Below are 26647 nucleotides of genomic sequence, written 5' to 3' on the forward strand. Positions count from 1 at the left end.
GTGTTTTAAACACTGTAAACTTGATAACTAGCATATGAGAAACATAATCCCCTGTTTTGCTCCTGTCCTTCATCTATCGAAGCCCACTTGTGCCAGGTTTTAATTATTGTTATTATTATTATTTTTCAGCGGTATCCACATTTTAAATAACTATGTTTAAAGTTTGACTTTTCATCTCAAAATAATGATTTGTGTGCTTGATATTGTGACTTGGTATGTCCAAATAATGGGTCATTGCACTTAGTGGAAGTATATTTTAAGACTGTCATTAAGTCTAAGGCCAGTGAGAGTAGATATGCTGTAGGTGTACCTGATAAAAGGGTAACTGTGTATAGTCTCCATATCAGTCAATCTTGTGTGTTCATCTCTATATGCAATTACAAAATGCAGCGATATAATGAATTCATGTTCTGAGTATGGCATATTAAAATGAAGCATGCTTGCTGCAGTTATCATGAGAGGAGCACTCTACCAAATGACAGCAACTTTCATTGTGTTCTCTGAACAAGCAAACCAATCTCTGGATGTGCTGTGTTCTCTAATAGTTCTGAGAAATGACAGCATTTCACAAAGCTCTATCTTTAACTGCATCACATGGCAGTATCAAGCGCTCAGTCTCACGTTCCAGCATTTTGCAAGCCCTATTACAATGTAGCGCTAAAGAAGGACTTCCTCACTGTGTGAATTTCTACATACTACATGTTTTTTTTACACGTTGTCCAGTCTACGAAGAAAACTGTCCTGGATGCAGCAGTGTAATCACAATTGGATTTTGTATGAGTAGATTTACAAACGTACAGGATCTTGAAGTTAGTATTTGATATCAGCCTTGGTAAATTGGAGCGAGTGGTTCACAATAATCTCCCGTCACTATTTCACACTTCTATAAATGCAACAAGGCTAAAGCTCAAAAGACCAGCAACTGCCCCTTTGATCTTATTAAAGGCCTTTATAGTAAATCGCTACGGTCACTTTTTAATGCCAAAATAGGGTTTGCAATGCTGTGAACATTAGTAGATATTCCTCTTAGTCTCCAGCTGTGCTAATTCTAAAACTTATAGGAGTTCAGTCAGTCTATCTTCTAGGCTATAATCCTATGCTACTCATACTAAAGGTGTTCTCTAACCATTCTTTTCTGCTGTTTCCCTTTTTTCTACACTCAAAGGCATGTAAATGAGTTGAGCCTAAAGTTTTAGATGAGCATTAGTCCTTCTGCAAATGCAGAACTATTATCTGCAGAGATTAGTTACTATACGTTCCCCGCACAGTTCGCTTAATCCAGAGCGAATCCTTTCTTGCAGGGAGGAATGGTTAATGCAGTAAGAAGTAGGGCACTGGCAGGTAAGCGTGGTAGCAGGAAATGACTTAATCCATGTAACAGTTCTCACCCCTCAGACACAGCATGCCATGCTGGGTTCTTTCACACTCTGCTGGAGGAGAGTCGTGCCCAGAAAGCCCTTCTTAACCTTTTGAGCCTCGCTTCTGTCATGTACCTCTGTTTCTCTTCTTCCAATTCACCTGGGATTTCTGCTGCGGACTGGCCCAGCCGACATGACTGAAACCAGCAGAAACTACCCAATTAGTTGAAGGAACACTCCAGACAATATTAAAAAAAATTTACCATTTATATGTCTGTTAAAAACATGCCTACTTTCCTGTTACAGCAGTGATACAGTAGTCTGTAGAGCAGTGAGCCTTTCCCAAGAAAACTCAACAGGAGAGCCACTTCTACAGTGAAACATAAAGGCCTATACATCTAGCAAATCTCTCTGCTAATTCTCCACATTACACACTGTACGTCCAAAAGTTTGTAGACACCTGCTCATCCAGTGATTCCTCTGAAATGAAGGGTATTAATAGGGAGTTTGTCGCCCTTTGCTGCAGTAACAGCCTCTACTGTTCTGAGAAGGCTTTACACTACATACTAGAACATTGCTGGGAGGATTTGATTGCGTTTAAGCGCAAGAGCATTAGTGAGGTGAGGTACTGATGTTGGATAATTAGTTCTAAATCACGAATGTCGCTCCAGCTCATGCCAATGGTATTAGATGGAGATCCATTACTCCAGAGAACGCAGTTGCACTGCTCCACAGCCCAGTGCTGGGTGGCTTCATACCCCTCTAGGCAATGGCATTGTATACGGTGAACTTGGGCCATATATGGAAATTATGCAAGCTCTGTGTGTACAGTGATTGCAATAGGTGCACCTTCACTAATTAGATTGGCTGGACACTTTTGGACTTAGCAAATATAAGGTCATGCTCGCAGTACTCTTGTGTTGATGTATCTTTTTATACTGAACATGCATGGCTAGTAGTGCTGTGTGTGGCATCCTGCTAGTAGCATGTACAAAACAGACTCCTGCAAAGTTTTTGGCTAATGTAAAAATCGCAGGCAAATGCAGTTTGACTAATGAAGAAGGAAGCCAGATAGCTAGAAAGTTCAATTGTATCCTTATAGTTTTGTTAACTGTCTTCAAATTATCACTTGCATCGAGAGCCTGGGATACTCACAGCGACAGAAATGACTTTTCAGATGAAGATGAGATAAAAGGTAAAGCTAGATAGTACCTGTACCTCTTTGTACCACTATGGTATACAGTTAGCAGCACAGATGTACTTATTAGCCTGTAGCTCAGTGACCAGCAGTCAGGAGTGCTTGTGTAAAGATGAGGTGAGAGATCCAGCACAGGAAGTGCAGGAGCTGCAGGAAGAAGTGGAGCTCAAACGTGTGATTTTCTGCCCAGAGCCACTCCGCTCCACTGGTCAGTGCTGTGACACAGGCAGAATGGCCCACACGCCCAGGAGCTCACCCACACTCTGACCTCAGCTAAACACAGGGCTCAGGGTCACTGAGTGAAGATGCTGAGGGAGTGAAACACAGCCAGAGCCTCAGAGCAGATACGGTCACTGTCTGTGGTTCAGCAGAGCACTGAACATCACATCACTCACACCAGCAATTACACCACTCACACACTTGTTTGTCTGTCTGCCTGCCTCTCTCTTTCCCTTATTCTCTCTCTCTCACTTTCTCTCTCTTTCTCTCACTTTCTCTGTTATTTCTGTCTCTCTTTCTTTGCAGCCTCTCCCCCGCCTTTTCTTTTTCAATCTCTCTCTTTGCCCTGTGTCTCCCTCTCTTTGCCCTGTCTCTCTCTCTCCCTTTCAATGTTTCTCTCTCTATACTGTTTCTCTTTCTATACTCTTTCTTGCTTTTTCTCTTTTTGCTCTCTCTCTCTCCCTCTCTCTCTCTCTCCCTCCTCTTTTCCTCTCTATCTCTCTTCTTCTCCCCTTCTCTGTCTGTCTGTCTGTCGCTCTCTCTCTCTGTCTCTCTCTCTCTCTCTCTCTCTCTCTCTCTCTCTCTCTCTCTCTCTCTCTCTCTCTTGTTTCTGTCTGTCTTTGGACTCTCCCTCTTTTTCTCTTTCAGTCTCTCTCTCTTTGCTCTTTATCTCTCTCTCCCTTTTGATTTTCTCTCTGTCTTTATGCTGTCTCTCTGTTTCTCTGCTCTCTCTTGCTTTTTCTCTTTTTGCTCTTTTCGCTCTCTTTGCTCACTTTCTTGCTTTCTCTTTCTCCCTCTTGTTGCTCTCTTGCTCTCTCTTTGCTCTCTCACTCTCTTTTTGCTATCTCTCTCTCCCTTTCTCCTTTTGTCTCTGAGTAGAACAGTGAGCGAGCAAGCGAGTGAGAGAGAAAGTGGTCTATGTGTGTGTGTGTGTGCAGTGATGACGGCGGTGGTCACCGGTGCCAGGACAGTGTGCCAGGCACTAAGCCAGGCCAGCTCTGTACCCAGGGCAGCTAAAGGCCTGAGGCCCAATGAACCGTGCCCACGTCAGGACACAGCTGGGCGAGCAGAGATTCAGGTCAGGAACGCTGATTGGACCTAAGTGATTAAACAGACTTTGGCCTGAACCAGGAAATGTTCAGTCCAGGGCTGTGATTATCGGTTGAATTAGTAATGAAGTAATACACTGATTAGAGTAATCAGTTAATGCCAAGCAAAAATGGACAGCAGCAACATGCACAGAAAATTCTTAAATGCTTTTATCAGAAAACAAGAAAATGAAAAACATAAACACTTATTTATCAAATAATGTGTGTGAATGTATGTATATATATATATCCATGACATGCTCAGAAATGCATATTATCACAACAATGACATTTAAAAAAAATATACTATTAAAACTATTAGTGCAGTGGTGTATATTTACCATTTCATAATCAAGCCGGCATATTTATGCTGTCTTTGTAATAAAACATACTGACTCAGTACTTAAAGAATGATATACTAAATGATTAACTCAGAAAGCTTCTTGAGATGTAATTTATAACAATATCATATTTCCTTCTACATTATCATCATGCTAACTGGCGACTAGTCATTGCCAGTTCACCATGAAGATCCATTTTAAATGATTATTCAAGCAATTTGAGTAATTGTGAGAGCCACAGTTCAGTCAGATAGACTTTCCACTTTCACACTTTCACGCCTTTTACCCTTTCAGGTCATTTAAGTTCAAAGAGCGAAGGTGCTTCATTTGCATGCAGTTCGCTGTTAGACGTGATTTGATAAATGTGGTTTATGGCGACAGCGTCTGGCTTTTAAGGAACCCTTTATTAAGTCCCTCGTTGAAGCAGTGGATAAACACACTTAAACATCTGCAGCACTTTAATCCACAGCTCGGCTCTGCATTAGCACAGAGGCAGCCTGCTCTGAATATAAACACAGAGAGAAGGAGAACACGAGCGTGTTACACTCTTCGTTTAGAGGAACTGTTTGTGTTTGGAAGCTGAAAACAGTTTCAATGTCCTCTTCCTGCTGGTTCCTCTGTGTGAGGAAGTTAAAGCTGAATGCGATGGGTGTGGCTGTGGACACAATCCTTTAAACGACACTCACTGTCTTCAGATATCTGGGCCTTTATAACATCACTGTCAAGAAAATCTCTATTTTTAAAAATGTATTTTTTTCCCACCATTTTAAAACGTGCTTTAAAGTCAGTTATTGATCTCAAGACCTATTGATCATTCAGTAACTAGTTAAACTAATTTGTAAGTTATTAAAATTTGGGTCACTGAAGAATTGAAGGCCCACATTAGAGGTGTAAATATTCACATGTAACCCTTGTGTGGTCATGTGTTTGTTATTCAGTGGTCTGGTGGACCCACCACATCATTGTTAACCAATACAGCCATAAAAATGTAAAAATACCAGATATTTAAAATATCACAAGTGTCCAGTGTAGCGTTCTCCTTTAGCAGCTATAGCCAGTTAGCAGCCTGTCCATGTTGTCCACCCTCACACAAACACACACACAGACACACACACACTAACAGCAGGCCATGTAGGAGGAGAACAGAATGAAGGACACAGCACCTCCACACTTTTATTCCCTGCTGGTTCACCCCAACAACATGCGTGTAATATAAATGTGTGTGGGGTGAACAGTGTGAAGACACTGAAAATGTGTTATTTTATATGTTGTTCACAAAAAATAAGCAAAAGCCGAAAAATCTGAGGTTGAAAAAATAATAAATCGCATCATTTTTTCTTTTGGTAAACACTGAAAATGGGTCCCACAGACCTGAACACCACACAGACCGCAACACCACACAAGGGTTAATAACGCATTGACGCAATGATTGATTAACACCACCATGTTTTTTAACAGTGTTCACTCGAGTTCCTAGTTGAACTCTTTTACGATCTGTAGTAGTTCCAGGCTGCTGTCGCGCTGTATGTTGCTATCCGTGACTGTAGCTCTCTTGTAGCAGTCTTGCTCAGATTTGAGCAACTAAGACAAATGATGATTAATCACGGTTCACTTCCAAAAATAACGTGGTTAATTGTGGTTTATTATTTTAAGTGTTTGAAGGTCCTAGTAAATGTACGTTACAATGTTTTCCTTTCAATTTTTTTTTTTTAAATAAGCAGCTCTCTGTACCTGCTAGAAATATTAACCTGAGGTCTTTCTCTCTCTCTCTCTCTCTCTCTCTCTCTCTCTCTCTCTCTCTCTCTCTCTCTCTCTCTCTCTCTCTCTCTCTCTCTCTCTCTCTGCCCTTTCCTAAGTCTGTCACTTTCCTCCTACACGGATCCAAGCTCCATCTTTTATTTATCACTTTCTCTCTCACTCTCTCCTCCTCTCCTCTCCGAAGTTCTCCTCAGTGGAGTGATCCCGCGCTCCTTTGAGCCTCGAGTGGCTCTCCCACACAAAAAGATGCTGCTTCAAAAGGCCTTCAGCACAATGGCCTGGCCTCCCTCTCCTGCTCTCAGCCATTCTGCTTTAGTGTCTCCCACGCCTCATCATGCCTGTCATTTCATTAACAAAGCGCATTAACCCCACTGCTGTGCACGCAAACACACACACACACACACACACACACACACACACACACACACTCTGAGCTGAGTAAGAGGGGTGTGTGGAGTAAAGGTGGAATAGATAACTTGACTATCAATGATTGATTATAGCAGCCACAATACCAATGATTGTATTGTCATTTTTAAAGATATGCTAATATATTCTGAGAACTGCGATATGAAACGTTGTATGTTGTGATTTGTTTACTTTCTGAGTGAAAATTACTCTCTAAAAGGGAACTTCCTCTGTTTTTCTTCTAATAAAGTTTAATAGGGCTGCACAATTGAAAACAACATCAGAATCAGCAAATTGCTACACCAACCACACGTGGCAGATGGACAGTTTATTTTTATTTTGGCCAATATGTGTTGCAGTTTTATGATGTAAGTAATGTGAGCCAGTTCAGTGCACTTGCGCTATAATAAATGCAGCTGCTGCACCTATAGCAAAATGTCATAGCTTCATTATGCATGACTCTTCGTGCTAAGTAGTAGGACTTTAAGATGAATCATTTTTATTTACAAAATCACAACCTAATAATAATCTTAATGTTCGTGAACTCCCTGTAGCTCTGTCAGCTTGTATGGGGATTGTGAGTAAACAGGACATTAATATTGTTTTTAGGCCATTTTTGTAGCTTTGGCTGTAAGCTTGGGGTGACTGTCGTGCTGGAAAACAAATCTTCTCCCACGGCTCAGGTTTCCTACAGACTTCTTGGGGTTTTCCTCCAGGATTTCCCCTGTATTTTGCTGTATTCATTCTACCCTCTACCCTCACAGGCCTTCTAGGGCCTGCTGCAGAGACACCACCACCACCATGCTTCACAGTGGAGATGGTGTGTTTAGAATGATGTGCACTTGTGTTTAGTCTGATGGCCAGGAAGCTAAATTTTGGTCTAATAAGCCCGTAGGCCTTCTTTATAGGCCTCTAGGTGGCCTCGCAATTACATTTTCTCTAAATCGTTTAGCCCTACTAAATAGCTAGTTGTCTGTACTTTCAACAAAGTGCTTTGTTTGATTCATGATTTTAAACAGGCAACTGATTTTTCATTCTTTTAAAATAGCAGTTTGTTTCATTTATGAGCAAACAGTGTTATTCTTGTGACTTTGGCTAATTGAAAGTACTGGGAATAAGATTCTGCATTTCATGTGTTCAAAAAGTCGTCCAAAAGAAATCAGCCATTGACCCGTTTGGCTGTTAACAAATCAGAAGTGCCCATATAAATTACTGACACTTTATTCATCTCATTTGTTTTTTATTTTTTATTTTTTTTATTTTTTTTTTACTGAGGCCAAACAGAACAATGAAGCAGAAACATGTATTATACGTGTATTACTTAGCAGAGGCTCCTATCAAAAATGATATGCAGATGAATATGACAAATAAAAAATAAAATATCAATAGTTTCTTTCTCAGCGCGATTCTTTCTGATGCTTTCATCGATTTTTACTTCACCCAAGCCTTGTATAGTAACATTTATCAATTAATAAACAAACTGCAAACTTGCAGAGGTGTTTTGAAGGAAAAACCTGTGTTTCCTCTTTTTCCACTGTTCTCCTCTCTTTGGGGTGTGCCTTCATCTTTCCCTTCCTGTCCCAGGCTGATGACGTCATGGTTGTGTGTGTGCACTTGTGTGAATGTGTGTGTTTCTTTTCATGGGCTGGGTAAAGAATTCTCAGATTGCACAATCAGTGCAAACAAATGAATTGTTCACTGACCAGTGACTTACTGCTGCTGTTCCATGGTTTCCTTTGGTGACCCTCATAGAGATGATCTGTTAAATGTTTGGGGTCACCTAACTTTTGAAAATGAGCATGTTTTCGGTAGGTGTGCAGTAACGTGGTGAAGACTATCCAGGTTTGTTCTGAGAATGGATGTGTTCCCCATGTTGTCAGCACTCAGCACTTAAACCTTTGGTCCAAAAGTTTCAGCATATGCTTTAACAATAGTTTATACTATAAACTTCCTTTAATTTAAAATTTAAAATTGTATTGCTTCATGTCATTAGAAACAGTAACTTTCTCCTGAAGACATGCACCACCCAGTGTTCATACTATGTAACTGCACTTCAGCTGTAGTCAGTCCTTTGACCACAGCTCTCCATCTCTACTGTAATTCCCTAATGGCTCTCCTCACCTCATAACTCTGCATATGGCCAAAGAAGTCAATACTTTGGCTCCCTGTTGACCAGTGTTTCCCTACATTTCTCTCAAACAAATCAATGCGGCCCTGACCACAGATGTCTCAGAGACCAGTTTTAGATGTAAAAATTAGATGCATAAGATTTATTAGAGACTTTATTTTTCTTTCTTTTTTTGCATCATTTCATGGTAGCCTGCTTCCGTTATAAACTCTGTTATAATCTATTATCATTGATACATTCAGAGACTTTGTCTTTGTTTCCTTTAAACTAGTTAAAATATATTTCAGACTAGTGAAGCTACGTGTTGGTCATAGTAAAATGGGTCAGCATGTGGAATTGGAGCTTTATGCAACTGTGTTTTCAGTCACTGTATAAAAGAAGCTCTGTTTTGCATTTATTGTTGGACGCACTGCAGTAGGCCCAATGTATCCAGACACACCTTCACATTAGTTAATTCAGCTCATAAACCTTCACCCAATGCTGACATAGGTGTTCAGTTGTGCCCACACAGCTTATACGGTCGCCATACAAAAGCATTGTCAATAGAATAGGATGCTCTGAAGCAGCTGTACATGAGCCTAAGGTCACAATGCCCAGTGCCATGTGTCGGCTAGAGGGGCATAAAGCCCCCTGACATTGGGCTGTGGAGCAGTGTAACTGTGTTATCTGGAGTGATGAAGCTTTATCCGATATATTTGGGATGAGCTGGAGTGACCCAGAACTGATCATCCAACATCAGCAACTGACCTCACTAACGCTGCCTGAATGCAATCAGATCCTCACAGCATTGTTCCAGCATCTAGTGTAAAGCCTTCCCAAAAGAGTTGAGGCTGTTACTGCAGCTAAAGCGGGGCAAACTCCCTATTAATACTCCAGATTTCAGAAGGAAATTAACAGATGTCTGCAAACTTTTAGACATGTAGTGTAGATACACAGTTGTACATGCTACATATACAGCGTGAAGAAGACAGCGTTCACTGGTGTTGGATGTAGGTACTGAGTTAATTTATACAAATATTAAGGTACAAAAGCACACAGTGGCGTGTGGTGTATAGTTTATTGTTTTAATTTGCATTATTATTACCGTCTTTATTCCTTGTGCTTTTATTCTTGTCATTTTAAGATGAGGTTTTGTGAAGCTTCTTCAGATGACTTAGAGTGTATTATTAGACAGGTTCCCTTCCAGCTGTGAGTAACTAAAATGTCACAAAATAATGGCTAATTATGCTGAGTTTCCATCAGCTCTGTACAAAAGAATAAAGCTCTCTATGTCACACCCATAAAAACATTTTGGAGGAATGTGGGTAGAGTCTAGCCTGATGTGGAACAGCTTCTTGTTGCACTGGCAAACATGATGGCTCAAGACATTTCCATTAATGAACTGCAAGCACCTTTTGTTTGTTTACCGTCTAATATGACTGTTAGTTTTTTCTTTGATGAATGTCTGTTTTAATTTCTTCATTATTCCTCTAGCACTAGCTGCCTTCTGTAGCTACGATCAGACAGAAACAGAATCACTGGACCTTTGCATTTGCATTATTTCTTCAGAATACATTTTCGATTCATCATATTTCCTTTTTTTCTGTAACAAAGCTTATCCACCACGTGAGCATACAAACTTTTATGCAAACTTTATGGCATTTTGTTAGGTGTTGCTATTTCCATGAGTGTTTTTTTTTTACATCTCTGTTTATGAATAAAATAAGTGCGGGGGAAAAAAACCCTGCATATTATTACTTCTCTTCTAATGGTTTTTCTCTCTTCTCCTCTCTTCCCTCAGAGTTAAACATGGAGTACAATCCTTCGGACCACCCGCGGGCCAGCACCATCTTCCTCAGCAAGTCCCAGACAGACGGTGAGAGAAAGACGTCTACCAACACGCTGTAGCTTCTCTATACGAGCTAAACCACTTTAATTAAATACAAAAGAATGAGTTTGATGCCAGGATGTTGCCTTTAATTTGAACCAAATGAATGAAGAGACAGAATCACAGATGGCCTTATTTCACTGAGGCCAAATGAGAGAGCGAGAGAGAGAGAGAAGGGAGAGAGAGAGGGAGAGAGAGAGAGAAAGAGAGAGGGGTGGGGGGGGGGAGAGAGAGAGAGAGAGAGAGAGAGAATCAGTCAGTCTGTGCTTTTGAATAATGGTTCCATTTAACGCACTGCCTCTGGGTGAAGATTGCTTTGTGAACCATCTTTTATTCCCTGTTTAAGATGTTGGTAGTGAAGCTAATTCTCTGCTTTCCAGCTCATTTCAGTGCTAATCGTCAGTCTGTTTTTTTTTCTTTCTTTTTTCTATTATATGACTGATCTGCCAGAGTGTGTATCTCGCTGTTTAAAGTATGACATTATTGTAGAACAGTGAAAATGAGTGAATAATGTAGTTGGGGTTGCACAATATATTGTTCATGATTCATTATCATGATATTGGACCTGTGCAATACATTATGTACAATATTAGTGATTTTCATTTTAAACTAAGGGTGTAATATTTTTGATATAGCATTGAAAATAAAAAAAAATAGTGGTCATTCAAAAAAAATAAATAAATAAAAACTTTAAAAACTATCAATGCTGCATTTATGTAGGTCCAGCGTAGCAAAGCACCACAGCAATCCCATTCGTTTTCTATGGGAAGTGTCAGTTCCATCAGACACAGGTGAGCAGTGCATGATGGGACTGGCAAGTTGACTTTGGGGGATGAGATGCATCAAAAAAGTTGAGTGGAGCTGAAGTTTATGCTAATGACTCCAGCCAACATGACGTGTTTAACCAGTCAGAAGGCAGGGGGTGTTTGGGTGATTAGTGTCTACATTTTAGTATATGAAACATTACTCCAGCAGCACTGCTGTGTCTGATCCACTCAGTACCAGCACAACACACACTAACACACCACCACCACATCAGTGTTACTGCAGTGCTGAGAATGATCCACCACCCAAGTAGTACCTGCTCTGTGAGGGTCCATGGGGGTCCTGACCACTGAAGAACAGGGTAAAAGGGGGCTAACAAAGTATGCAGAGAAACAGATGGACTACAGTCTGTAATTGTAGAACTACAAAGTGCACCTATATAGTAAGTGGAGCTGATAAAATGGACAATGAGTGTAAAAACAAGGGTCGGTGTATATTTAAACTAGGAGTGCAAATTTTGTCAGATTATTTAAATTGATAACTGATCATCATCATTAGTCAGCGATTAATTGTTAACTGACAAGCCTAAAATCAAAGACGTGACCCATCTAAATGTCATATACAATAAATATCAAAATTCTGGTTCTGAAACTATGCTTTCTTTCTGATTATTAAAAAAATTAAAAGCATTAATCATGTAAGTATTGGCTTAGCAAGGCTAATTTTCAGTTAGATTGCGCAGGGAACGCCCTGATAACACTCTTGTACATTCAGCTGAAGGGAGAGTAGATACGGTACTAAATCAGCTCCACTTGTAGAGCTGAAAAATGAGACCTGAAAATATGTGTCATGCCAACTTTAGCCACACCTGGAATTCACTAATGCTTTATCAGAATTAAAATATAATTGCAGGATGGAATTTGGTCCATATTGTGCAGCCCTAATGGTAGCCTTAGAAAATGGAAAACTAGGAATACTTTAACATAGCTAACGTTTAGCTAACATAGACAGTATGAAAGTCGCAGTAGACAATGTCATAGAATGACTGTTTATATGTGAACATTACTGGCAATTTAGAAATTGTTCAGTTAAGAATCCACTTCATTTCTTGCCTTTCAGTTGCTCCTCCCAACAAGAAAGGTATGTTCATGCTGAGTCTGTCGAGGAGCCTCGTAGTGTGTGTTTGGGCCTGTGTGTAGCAGACATAGCTGCGCTTTGCATTAGCAAAGATGTCCAGAAAACGTTTTCTTTCAAGCAATCTTATGTCATCAGTCATGAATCTTGTATCAGCACTGCATTATTTATTTACAGTAACACTTTTCAATGATGTTCCAATCAGCGTAATTATCAACATATAAGACGTAGAGGTATATTTATAGAGTTGTGACACTAAATAGGTTATTTTTATGTAATTACAGGTGATGTGCTGAGGAGTTATGTATGTTGACATAAGAGCGTGTCTCGTATGTGTGTGTGTGCTGCGGCTGTGTCACTCATACTGGCTTAAATCAGTAGCCCCAGCTGGAGGCAGAAATAGCTCATGCATGCTGCTATAAATGTTATTTGTGCCCAGTCAGATTGGTTTGTTTAAGCTGAGAAGCAGAGTGGTTGTGAATTGAAACAGTAGTGTTATTTTGGGCGTGTCTGTTCCTGACAGTTATGAATAATATGTCCCATATGTCGTATATACATCATCGCTGTCCAAAGAAAAGCATCTCTAAAATGGTAACTTTACAGGAGAGGGCAAAAACCTCTTTACTTTAAGTGGAAGTTAATGTAAAAAGGTTTTATTCCAAGTGTTTTTGGAGCATTTCTATGGGTCCATTCATTATGAAATTTTTATACAATGTAAAGGAGAGCTGCTGTGTTCAAATGATGTAGAAAAATAAAAATTGCCAAAAAATAGAGATGCATGTTTTTCTTTGGACAGCGACGATATGCAAATACCTAGATATAATAATGTGTCCCCTATGCAATGTATAAACGTGTAAGTACCTGTGTATATAAATTTGTCCCATATGTATTACCGATTTCTAATAATAAGGTCCCATAAATATTACATCAATCAATCAATCATCAACCTTTATTTAACCTCAGAGAACATTGTTGCCGACTTATATATGTAATATATAAGTACCTGCAGTTCTGTGGAGACCCTTTCTTTTATTTAACTCAAAATGGCAATTAGTGATTCATTTGTTATTCAATACTTTCAGTGTCAGCAAAAAAACAGAAACATGTATTTAAGAGAAATTTGCACAGAAGTCTTAACAACTAAATACAATATAATTTCTTTCCAGTATTAGTGTGTCTGTCTTTTGCCTCTATTACTGTTTCTACTCTGTTTCAGTTTTTCAAGGAACTCTGCAGAGATTTTTGTCCACAACTCCGAAGTTCAGTAATACCGTATATTCACATGAGAAGGTGACTTACGTCACTGTTGTCATCTGAATTGTGTCTCTTGTGGGAGGTTCGAGGCTGCTGTTGTTGTCGTATGTGGACGTGTGACGTCTTTCTTTTGACAAGAAAATGTAAACGTCTTGTTTAAAATATCCGCCCACGTCATTATGCTCCCAAGTCCCAAGCGCTGGCACTGTCATCAGGAGATTGTGAGTTTGATCCCCAGTGATGCTACAGCCATCCATGGCCGGGAGTCCTCCTCTCTCCCCCCTTACCCATCACGATGCCAGTCAGCGCACATGTCTCTTACGTCTGTTGCAGACGTCAGCTGCCCAATGATGTTGCTTTAGTGTTCGTTTAGTGTTCACCCTCCTAGTGCTGGTGGTATCGTGTGATTGGGGGAGTCCTAACTAGTAGGTGGAATTGAATACTTCTAAATTGGGGAGAAACTTGGAAAAAATAAAAAAAGAACCTTTGTTACAAATTTAAATGTTTGTCTTTACAAAAACAAAAAGCTCAGAGAGCAGAGGCCGGGGACCTCAGATTGGTCCAAGGACTTTGTGGGAGCCAATCAGTTAGATTGTTGCTTCAATGGATCATTGTTAATTTGCACAAAGTTGGGAAAATTTCAGCTCGACTCGTTGCTTGTCACTCTGTCGCCATGTCACTCACCGCTTGCCGTTAAATCGCAGCTACAAATCGCCAGCTCCTATAGGAAATGACTGGACCCCTGTCGCATTGTCGCCTACCAGCGTGAACATATGTTAGCTGTATTTTCTGCTTCTCACAATCTCAATACCAAATTCAGACTCATCAGTTCATAAAACCTTGGACAGAAACACCTGTGCATCTTTCAGATCTGAAGTGAGAGCGGAGTTTGATTTTCTCCTCTCTCTCAAAGATGAAAGATTTAAGTGCTGTTTATCTGATGGGGACAGTTTTGGTGGTCTGCCGGGTCTTGCACGATTGTTCGGAATCCCATTTGCTCTGTATCGTTTAATAATTTTTTGAACTCCAGTTTTAAAACATTTTTTCACTTATTTTCTCCTTATGCAAATGGATTATCTCATATGTAATATCAGAAATATCACCTGTAAATGAATAACTTGTACTTTATGTCCATTTTGACTGGACATGTAATTAATGAATGGTGGTCTCTTGAGTTTTGCACAGTACTGTGTATGTGAGTGTGTGTGTGTGTATTTCTAGAAGCTTAACCTCAGTGACCAAAAAGAACTGGTTTTGCCTATTCAGTTTAAAAAAATAAAACATGAAAAAAGCTTTTTACAAATTCTGGACCAGTTTGGTTTGTTGGACATTATGTCTGTCCTAAAAATATACAAAAACAAACATGCATACACTCTCCAACACTTGCCAGCCTTGTCAGAAATCCTGCCTTTTCATTTTCTCCTCTACCCTCATCAGCATAATGCCTAAGTGCTGTGCCAGAGACTTTAAGCCGAGGCAGCAGCCTCCAGCCTCCAGAACGTAACAACACTGACGCTCGCATCTAGTTATGAATGAAAAATTACGCTTCACTCCTCTCATGGTTTTAACAGTATCAGATTGATATCTGCCCCGTATTCTCGATGCTAATGGGGTTTATGTTTGAATAAAAAGCCTCAGAGATTTCTGTACACAAAAGACTAAACCCACATGAATAAAATATCAGTGTCTGAATGAATTTCCAAAAGCCTACAGTGGCAAACAAATGGAGGGGATTTATTAAGCAGTTCAGCTCAGTGAGACTTTGCAAGCGCAGCAGTTCATACGACTGAAATCTGAGCAAACACAGCCTAACTAACAGTTCTGATCTGATTCTGATCTCTGTACAGTAGCTTTCAGCTAGCGATGCTGCTTCTAGTCATTTCAGATTCAAATAGCTAAATCATGTCATATTTTTCCATCAAATATCCGTCTATGCCTGTCTGTCTATGCTTACGGTTTGCCTGTATAGAAGCTCTGTTGTAAATGAGTGTCTGTGTGGTTTATTGGAAGTGTTACTTTTCTGAGCTGAGGCCAAATGAAGCTTCTGTTCAGCTCCTCTGTAATGTAACTGCACTTTTCTGTTCTGGCACATTCGGCTCTCATTTACCCAGTTAATTACATGGCTTGATTTTTGCTGTGATGTTTGTTACTGACGCAGGATTTTTCTTTTCAGTTCGGGAAAAGCGGAAAAGTCTGTATGTCAACCATGTAAGTACCACCTACTACATTAAACACATTTTAAATAAAATGCATTTTTTACTGTTAGTGTGAATTAACTATCGTTTCCTGTGCCTGTCTGGAGATTTAGAGCATGCCTTAGACAACATGCATGATGCCTGGGGCTTTGAGTACAGTTCACTAACAGATATTACAGATATTACTGATTATTGTTATCTTTGAATTTAAGCTTTTTCTGTGACTGTATTTGATTTTTCATATGTATGCAATGTGTTATATGTCATGCTACTTCTGTTTACCGTATGATGTTTAGTAGAATTCTATTGGGGTTTTAATCTTTATTTTTAAAAGTGCGTGTGTGTATATATATATATATATATGTGATGTACACACACATATTTTTTGTTTGTTTTTTGGCATATGAATTGTGAGGCTGCATGTAAGATAATAAAAATGTAATATTTTGCAATATGTTGTGTGTAAATAAGACCCGGCCTATATATCTGGTGTTTATGTAAATGATATGTAAAGCTGTTAATCTGGAGAGTAAAGGTTGATTTGATAAAAGAAACCCTAAACTTAGACATAAACAAATAGGCAACACATTGTGATTTTATGTGTGTGTTAGCTTAACCATTTCCACAGTGAACCAAGATATTAATAACTACTCAAAACAAATCATTATTGGTAAGTTTTACTGTAATTATGTTTGTTTGAAATCTTTCTAATTTTATATACACTGTAGACTCCTCAGATCAACCTAAAAAAATGACTTCATGTGGTAACAAGCAATTGAAATAGTTTTATTCAGCTCAAAAAATTACATTGATTGAAAGAATCATTCATTGACAGTATTTCTTTAGGTTGAATAAAAGTAGTTAATTTACTTGTTACCACATGAAGTATTTTTTTTTTTTTTATGTTGATGTGAGCAGCCGTTTTTTACAGTGTAGTGTTTTATTGGCTAAAACGCACTCACTGCCAAGATAAACGTTTTTAAACAATTTTCATGTCTACGTAAGACCTTCGTACAATACTGTATATAGATATTGTATCAATGGAAACATCACCAAAAATGTCAGTCTTATAAATTACAATCTCAGATGCTCGAGCGACTAAGTAACTCAGTGTGACTCAATATATCACAAAAATACAGGCTGAACTGGCATGGTGAGAAAAACAAAAACGTAAAATATAATTAAAAGTAAGCTTTGCTATAAGAATAACATGTTATAACACAAAAATTAAATGAATAGAACTAATAAAAAATAAGAGATACCTAGCAGAAGCAAAAACCACAATGAATTCTGGGGAGTTCCAACCCCAGTAGTGCAATGTTTACTTTATTTAGGAATATTTCTGCTGTTTATCTGAGTTTAGGAAAGGGGCCAGAGGAGCGGCAATCAAATCAGTTACTAAAGCCCTGTTTAACTAAAACTACTGTGGTATGAAATTAAAATCCAAAATATGAAGTTTTATTTGTTGACATAATTGTTTTTTGGAATTTTTAGCCCATTAAAAATGTTTTGCTTGGGCCCAGGAATAAATGAATTGGACTCAGCAGCATCGCAGAGATCATAAAGCTCTTCAGACTCTCTCTCTCTCTCTCTCTCCCTCCCTCTCTTTTCTCTTCATCTCCTCCTTCTCTCTCTCTCCCCTCCTCTTCTCCTCTCTCTCTCTCTCTCTCTCTCTCTCTCTCTCTCTCTCTCTCTCTCCCTCTTTCTCTCTCTCTCCCTCTTCTCTCTCTCTCTCTCTCTCTCTCTCTCTCTCTCTCTCTCTCTCTGTTCTGTATGTGACTCAATGCTATATGACTGAGCTCCTGACTCTGTGCTGACCTCTGTGGTCACTGATGGTGTGCTGTGGCCACTGCTCTGTCTCCGTCTCTCTGTGCAGAGTAAACACAAACCAACGCAGGCTTTCTGTCTCCCACTTCCAGCAGTGCTGTTCAGGTTGTGAGTGCTCATGTGTTCAAGGCTTGAGAATAACAGGAGTTGTCGTGCGCATGTGTGTTTGTGTTTCAGCAACACCCGTCTGGTCCAATGAGACGCAAGTACAGCTCCTGCTCGACCATCTTCCTGGATGATAGTACAGTCAGCCAGCCCAACCTCAAATACACCATTAAATGGTAACCACCTTAAAAATCTGCCTATTTTCCAAAATTCCTAGAGTTCAGTCATTGTAAACAAAGTCAGGCAGAGTAGTTTGATAGTAGTTTTATAGAAACTCACTGACTCTGATTTCTTTGCACTGGTGGTGATAGGAACCAATGATGTATACGTGTTTTAGTATAGGCATTTTATACCGTCCAGTCACTGTCAGTGCAAACACACACACACACACACACACACACACACACACACACATATACATATAAGGGAGAATTCCACTTTTAATATAGACCCTTCACCCACAGTGGATTGTTCATGTTTACGTTCATCTTAATATAAACGAAAAACTCTGTCTTTTTGTGCTGTAAGTAATGTCGCATTAAAGCTTTGTCTTTCGTCTTATTTCTTTTTCACAGTGTTGCGCTTGCAATCTACTACCACATAAAGAACAGGTATGGCTTCATGTCTCTTCTAACATGACTTTAATGTAAGCCAGTCACTTATAAACAGCAGGCAGCACATTATAGTTCTTCACCACTGCATTACGGGCAGCATGAATGGCAGAGCCAGCACTTTGTCCTGTTCTGTTGAATCAGCTCATGCGTAAGGGCAGTGGCTCTCAGTAGCTGTGGGTCAGACATCAAAGCCTGGCTTTGGTCCTTCAAATAGCCCTGGATCTAGAACCCTAAATGCCACACTCTTTAGGCCTGCAGCTCATAGGCTCTGGACACAGCGGGTGATCGTCCCCTTGATCAGAGGGGTGTGTGTGTTATTTATTGGGCATCTGGAGACCCTTTCTGGTATTTCTTTATAATAGTACTGCATAAGATACTGAACACAGCTGTGTTAAACTCTGTTCTTAAGGTTTCACTTAGGATTTATTAGGAAATGATTCCATGAATCATGAAATCGCAAATTTCACCATGACTCAGTTCTGTTCCTGCTAGCTTGGGCCCATGTATATGTCCATGTCAAGGTTATCAGTAATAGTTAACAAAAACTATTACTGCGATGAAAGCCATCAGTAAAAAATGCATCCATTAACTGTAACAAAAATAAAAACAGCTGCTTAACTAACTTCACTAAATCAAACCTTTATTATCCACTGCAGAATGCAGTAAGAATAAACAGCGTTTTGGAGAAAAACAGAGTTTTTGTGTCTCCAGTGCTTGATGGATAGTCTAAAAGTGGGTTCCTTCTGTGTCAGATCTTAAATATGCAGGAGATGGTGATACCTGTGATTAAATATTGCAGCCTAGCTGAGCATAGTCTACTGTTGTTCTGATTTAGCATTGCAAAAGAAAGAAGCAGAGAAATAAATGATTCCAGTTTGGAATTAAATTAAATATTAAAATTAAAACTATGTTCTTCTCTTAAAAAAAAAGAGACTTTGAGTGCACTCTTAAAAATAAAACCCAAATAAAAATGTAAAAACTATAATAACCCTGGTTCATAACATCTCAACACTTTCTGTGGTTAGTCATGCTTATTATGTTAGCTGTCTGGAGTGTTGGCCTTCAAAATCAGTGTAGTTGAATCACCTCCTACAGACTGATGCATGCGTTTTTACTGAGAAACTTCTCAGTGGCACAGTTTTCTAAAGAAATCTTTTCACTGCGATTGGAAATGACCATTTCTTTTTCAATTTTTTTTGCCAGAGTATGTCTCAGGTGTTTATTGCGTGTGTAATGTACACAGAAAAAACTAGCATTTCTATCATCATTTGCTGTTTCAGAGATGTGGATGGACGAACGCTGCTGGACATTTTTGACGAAAAGCTTCATCCTCTGTCAGTAAGTTGTCCACTGATTATTTAGGATTAGGAAGGGATCACACATACACAATCAGGTTGCGCACACTATTGTGTTTTCTTGTGTGCTGTGAGCGTCCTCATCAATCACAGATGCCCTTTGAGTATTTAAATCAATTAAGGCATTTAAATGATCCAACAAATGCTAAACATTAACATTAATCATCAGCAGTCTCAGTCTGTAGAAATTAGTGAAATAGTCAAAGTTAGCACAGTGATAAGTTACTATTGCAACTCATTTTTCTTTAATGCCGTCAGTGTTTTTGTGTTTTGACCCTTCAACCCATCCGTATTTCCATGAAGCTGAAGGTAGCTTCGTATTCTCCAGCTTCTCATTCAGATTCACCATTGGCAGATTTGGATTAGAGGCCAACTTCAGCCTCACAGAAACTCTGTAATCTCTCCAAACACAGCTTTTCAGTTAATGAACTCAGTTCAGCTGATTTCCTGCACCCAGATGAAGAGTAGACTAAAGCCCAGCTGCCCACGTGCAGTAACCTGACTCTGCTGCTCTGTACAGCTTTTATAAGGTGAATTCTATTGCTGGGTCCTTCGAACCAAAGTTATTTCTGACTACTGCAATGGTGAATTTGTTCATCACTGCAAAACAAGGCACTGATGCAGCCGTATCAGTAATATCAGTAACATTAGCATTGAAGGACGCCTTTGACAGATTACGCTGGATGGTGCTCGAGGGAGAACTGTGGATAAATCAACAGTCGACCAACTGACAAAAACAACAGCAAAAGTGGAAAACCCCATTTCCCCTCCAAACAAGATGTAGCGGTACCAGAGCGAGAGACTACCATCACAGAGGAGTCGGAACATCTAGCTAACATCTGCGGTATTGAGAAGTGGGAACTCTGTTCACAAGACTTTTTTCATGTTCATGGAAACCCTTCAGTCACATGATGAAAATGTTATTGAGCTATTGAAAGTAATGAATACATTCTGATTTGATTTTTTAAAAAGGAAAAATCTTTCTTTAGTGTCCAATTAAAGCAAATAAGACAAGAAGACTAATGATTAATCACAGTTAAATGCAAAGTAATACTGATTTATCACAGTTCATTATTTCAATTGTTTGACAGTCCTTTGCATCACAATATGCTATTCTGTCCATATTGCACAGTCCTTGTACAGAATTCTTTGTCTCTCTGCAGAAATCAGAGGTGCCGGCGGATTACGATAAACACGATCCAGAACAGAAGCAGATCTACCGGTTTGTCCGCACTCTCTTCAGCGCCGCTCAGCTGACGGCTGAGTGTGCCATCGTCACACTGGTGAGTCACCCGTCGTGTGATAAGGGATGTTTAGCAGTGAGGGGCATTAAATATTTAATTGTTTGGAATAGTATGTTTAACTTTTCAGCTTCAAGGTCGGTGGAGGTGTAGCCTTCTGTTATTCAGGCCTGTGATTCCCTATATTGATGGGCTGTACCACATCTGACACCCTTCCTTTACTTATCAGCCACTTCACTGATACTGACAATGCTGACCTTCAATAAAAAGTGCCAGTCGTCCTTGTTGTGGCGATATGCACATGGGTGGTAGCCCAAACAACCTTAAAAACACGATTTTTGTTTTTTATTTAAGCCACACACCATATGTTATTTATGTGTTTATGTCAGATTTTGCGAGTGTTTACAAAATTATTTTTGAAACATTAGCCTGGCTATCTGTTTCTCCTGGTCATAAGAGACTGGAAATAATTATCCAGAGGCATTGCAAAAATAGCTGCCAAGTGGACAGACTTCTATAAGGACTTATGACATTAGTGATGTCAGTGAGTCGACTGCCACAGCAAAGACCCAACAGCCATCTGCAAACTGTGTACAGGCACAAATGAAACCTCAGATATATCAGATTTCACAATGGATATTTACGTTTTCTGCTGTACATCAGAGGTATTCAGTTCCAGTTGTCGATGGCCAGTGTCCAGCAGAGCTTAGTGTTTGTCAGGTCAGTCAAACTGTGCTGGGCTCCAGCTTTGATACCCCTGTTGTACACCCTGTGAGATAAATGTACTTTCAACTTAGCTTTACAGCTGATTTCCTGCACCCAGATGAAATGTAGTCCCTTTCACACATGCACTTTACCTTGGAACTTAATAGTAATTAAACAGGAATGGGCTAAATGTGAACGCAAACCAGAGTCAAAATCCCAGTAAGTTGACACAGCAATTTAGTTGCACAGCTAGTACACAGTACACGGAAAAATACCATAAATTACTTGTGTGTAAACGGATGCCGACACATTACCGGGAAATACAGCGATGTTTAGATTACAATCAGCAAAATGGCAGTTTAGTTCAACAGTAGATTTTTTTGTTGTGTGTGTGAAAACATGTTTGTATTTGGTTCTAGAGAGAATCTGCAAAAGTCTACAGAAGTGGCACAGTATCAGCATGGCCAGCAAAGCAGAACGATCGAGTACTTACGGTCAAGTTTTCAGTTTTTTTACGAGAGAGAAAAGTCGCAGGAATGAATTACATGTACATGATTCACAATTGAAGCTGGTAGCTATTCATGCTGAGAACATCACTTCCTGTTAACTGGGATTTTCATAGTGTGTATGAACGCTTGCATCCCAATAAAATACTGTTTTACCCCTGCATGTGTGAATAAAGCAAAGCCCAAAAGTTACCAGTAGAAGTATCCTGGTTATGTCCCGGGTTTCGAGTGTGAAAGGGGCTTTAGTGGAGGCTAAAAAGGATTTTCAGTTATGAATCTCCGTTTGTGTTACAGTTTAGTTCAAAACTAGGCTTAATCCATGTTCGAGAATCTGGTTATTAATTTTTTACCAACCAGACGGTGGCTTATAGTCACAGTCATAATCCACTGTTTGTTTAATTTGTTTATCCACTCTTATGCTAATCATGAACAGATGAAAAAATGGCCTTCTAGTCCAGCATAAGCCTGTCAGATGCAGGGTTTGACCATCACTGAGATGGAACAGTGGTCACATTTAAATGGGCAAAGGAACAAGGCAGCTGTCGTTCTCAGATGGCTGTGGGTTTTGTGGCCGGAAAAACGAGCTCGTTTTAGCCTGTTGTCTGTTGTCACACTTCCGGACAGCCATGATCCTAGATCAGCTTCTCTTTATAATCTGTATTTCCTCAACTTACTGGAAAGACCACAGGTGTAGGGATAGATAGTGTGTGCCTGTGTGTCTGTGTGTGTGTCTGTGTGTGTGTCTGTGTCTGTGTGTGTGTGTGTCTGTGTGTCTGTGTCTGTGTGTGTGTGTCTGTGTGTGTGTGTCTGTGTGTGTGTGTCTGTGTGTGTGTGTGTGTGTGTGTGTGTGTCTGTGCGTCTGTGTGTGTGTGTGTCTGTGTCTGTGCGTCTGTGTGTGTGTGTGTCTGTGGTCTGTGTGTGTGTGTGTGTGTGTGTCTGTGTCTGTGTGTGTGTGTGTGTGTCTGGTCTGTCTGTATGTGTAATTATGCTTTTGGTCTGTAATGAGTACAAGAATTGCCCAGTAGTACTTTCCAAATTACTAAATGCTATATTTGCACTTAATGTAGCAGCTTAATGGACTTTACAGTGATGATGTTATGATATACTCAGTTTTTGACAGTCAAGTGGTAATGGTGTGATTGTGGTGTACAGTCAGAGTCTAGCTGCAGTCTTTGTGGGCTTTGTTACACTAGCTGTTAATATTCAGAGCAATGTGAAGAGATTTACCGTGAGAGACCCACAGTGTTTTACAGCTGAATGATTTGAGGAAAACATCTGATTGTGATTGTGCGGACCAATATCGTGACTGTGATTTCTATTGCCATAATTCTATGTAAATTAAGGTCTAGGCCTGTTTTTTGGCCAAAAAATAATCTACTTTTTCTGACTCTAAGCTTGAACACTGAGCCAGAATATACAGACTATATATTACTATATTTGCTGAATTAAAGATATTGGGGGAAAAATATAACATGGCATGTGCAAAAGTTATGGGCCATTATATAATGAATGTTTCATTTTTTATAGCATGTTGACTGGAAATTTTCACTTAAATTTGCAGAAAATTCCCATATTTAAGTTAAGTGTAGACCAGTAGACACTAACCCTCTCACAGGAGATCTACTTTCCTGCAGAGTAACCTGCAACTAACATTCTGTCCCTCCCTTGCCCAGCTCTGTTGCATCTGATCCAGCCAATCAAGAACTTCTGAAGAAGTTAATTAGCAGATTGACAAATTGTAGTTAGAGCTAGTTTCAACATGAAAGTAGATCTCCAGGACCAGGGTTGATGACCATTGCTTCATGTTACCTGTCTACTCAAACACGTTCTGAAAAATCTCCACTCTGGAAGCTCCATTTTCAGTGACCTAAAATCACTTCCATCTGGATAGCATAGAAAAACAATAAGAATTTTCCGAAATACATATAGGGGGTTTAAGAAATGCACCTTTGTGCATCCCCCTGTCACAAGTGATCACTGCTGTGCTCTATCATACAGCAGGTCCTTGTGCATTCACAATATGTAGCAGTGCAATAACAGTGTGATATTTTATCCACACCGTTGAGCTCTCTTTTGAGAAATGAAAGAAAGATATTGTCAGTGACTCTTTAACACACACTGAGCAGAGTGCATTCAGACAGAGAATCACATTCAGTTCTGAATTCTGAATAACCATATTAAAGCTCAGACACTAGAGCTTTGTAATTCAATGAAAGTCATGAGGCCATGTTTTGTGCTCTCAGTTGACATCAAATGGCGAACAAGTTACCCATTAGCTTGGTAAGTGGTCCAGGCTCGAATCCAAGAGGAGTCAAGCGTTGTTTGTTAAGGTTGTTTAAACATTACATGCCAGGCCTGGGTAGTATGAGGATGTGCTCTCGTTACTATGAATAAAGTATGGCAGAATCTAAAACACTGAGCAACTGCATGTATCATAAAATAGACCAACTACAGAGAGCATGCAAACCACAGTCCATGCATTGTAACTGTACAAACTGCACATTATCAAGTAAACTTCGATAATTTAGACAATTATTGTCTGCAGAATTATTGAGATAAACAATATCATTGTGATTCACAGAGCCACAGTGCTATCGTTATTGTGAATAAAGTATGGCAGAATTAGCTTTTCTTAGTATATCATAGATGTCGTCAGAGCTTCTAAAACACTGAGCAACTGCATGTATCATAAAGTAATGTGAATTTGTATCATAAAATAATGTGAATTTAGACAATTATCGTCTGCAGAATTATTGAGATAAACAATATCATTGTGATCCATAGAGCCTTCCTGTATACCTTGCAATTTCCCTGATAGTAACAGAATTACCATATAATTACCAACTGAGCTAGCATCTAATATCTAATATATAATATATAATAGTAGCTATATTCTGCACAGACTCCATGTTACATTGTTAACATCCAGTGGTTCTCCACATCCATTTTGTTGGAAGCTAAAATATTGCCAAATTAGAGCATTGGCGTCCTTCTTCTGATCATACTTGGCTCCTCTCTCTTTCAGTGTTTGTTTGCTTCTTGTGCATGCTCCCCAGCGTTTCTTGCCAGATGGAAAATCAATTGTAATCATTCTTACTGGTGATTAAAGTTTGTATGTGTAGTTAATTAGTTGGTGATGTTCTGTTTATATAGCCTATAATTAAGTGTAATCAGAATCAGAATCACTTTATTTTGCCAAGTATGTTACATATCACTGCTGTCGGAACAAAATCTCCAAAATGGTAACTTTACAGGAGAAGCAAAAAACATGCTTTACTTTTAATGTAAGTCAATGGGACCAGACATTGTTTCAAATAATTTTGGGCCATTTCTTTTGGTCCATCCATCTTAAAATTTACGCACAATATAAAGGACAGTAGGTTTTTTCAAATTATGTCAAAAACTAATAATATACAAGCGAATTTGGAAAGGAATTTGTCTTGGTTGGTGCTCAGATGTGTGACATGTAACATACTGAACAGACCAGACAAGCACAAAGACCGTTAATAAGTATTTAACTAAGGGACAAATAAAAGAATACAGTCAATATAATTAAGAGTAATAAAGAGCCAATGTAAAAAGGGAGCTAAAGAAATGTGTGAATATCTGTACATAACGCACATATGTCTGTCTACATAATCTTAGGTCTGAGTAGATAGACATATAATATACATATATAATATAATGAGTGTTATGTCATTTCTGTCCAAAGAAAAACATGTATTTTAAAAATACTAAGTTTACAGTAGAGGGCAAAACATTCTTTACTTTCAATGTAGATTCATGTAAAGCGATTTTATTCCAAACAGTTTTAAGCATTTCTGTTGGTCCATTCTTTATTTTACACAATGTGAAGGACAGCTGCAAGGTTCAAATGATGTAGAAAAGGAAAAATGAGGGATAAAAAGGGAATACATGTTTTTCTTTGGACTGCAACGATATACAAAATATTGCAAAATGTTTTAAGCATTTGTATACATTATTGAGCTAAACATAGATAAGAATGATGATTATTCAAAGGGCGTAGTTACCTAAATACGAAGCATAAAAATAATGTGAAAAGACAGCAAAAGAACAGTTATTTGTGTAATGTCAGCACTCAAATTATGGCAATATTTTTGATAAAATCAACTATGCTTGAACTATGCATGAGATGATTGATGATAGAATCGGGAAACACCGATTAGACTGCGTATATCTCACTGTCTGTCAAGTTGGACAGTTTAATTTTGTGTAAAATGAAATGAAATTAAATGAAATTAAATTAAATATATATATTTTTTAAATGTGGTCATGTTTGCCGAACAGATAAAAGCCACGCTGCAGCCTTCCACATTGTTAAAATGTTAAAATCTAGACGATACTTTTGTCACCCAGCCTAGTAACAATAGTAGACTACATTAGCAGTAGCATAAAGGCTACCTTAACACAGTAAGTTTTAGCCATTTTAATAATAAGCAAACTATAGCCTGTAAAAGAGGCCATAGTACCATAGTTACCATAGTTAGAGCATAGTTAGCTTACTAAGTTAGTCAGTTCTGACCAGAAATACAGGCATCATAATTTCCCCAGTTTACACAGGCT

The 26647-nt window shown here is 39.0% G+C and overlaps 1 protein-coding gene across 2 annotated transcripts in view; it reads left to right on the forward strand.

Annotated features, from left to right (window-relative positions):
- The window catches only part of ccny (cyclin Y), a 95645-nt gene that overhangs the window by 54057 nt on the left and 14941 nt on the right, over positions 1-26647 (forward strand). The window contains exons 2-8 of one of the 2 annotated variants that reach the window (XM_036582447.1): positions 10276-10350; positions 12247-12267; positions 15689-15723; positions 17715-17818; positions 18218-18253; positions 19537-19594; positions 20775-20894. In XM_036582447.1, coding sequence (XP_036438340.1) covers positions 10276-10350; positions 12247-12267; positions 15689-15723; positions 17715-17818; positions 18218-18253; positions 19537-19594; positions 20775-20894 — 449 coding nt within the window. The remainder of the gene's footprint in view (positions 1-10275; positions 10351-12246; positions 12268-15688; positions 15724-17714; positions 17819-18217; positions 18254-19536; positions 19595-20774; positions 20895-26647) is intronic. The other variant, XM_036582455.1, reaches the window with a different exon arrangement.

This window comes from Colossoma macropomum, unplaced genomic scaffold (genome assembly GCF_904425465.1).
Source record: "Colossoma macropomum unplaced genomic scaffold, Colossoma_macropomum, whole genome shotgun sequence".
Taxonomy (NCBI): domain Eukaryota; kingdom Metazoa; phylum Chordata; class Actinopteri; order Characiformes; family Serrasalmidae; genus Colossoma; species Colossoma macropomum.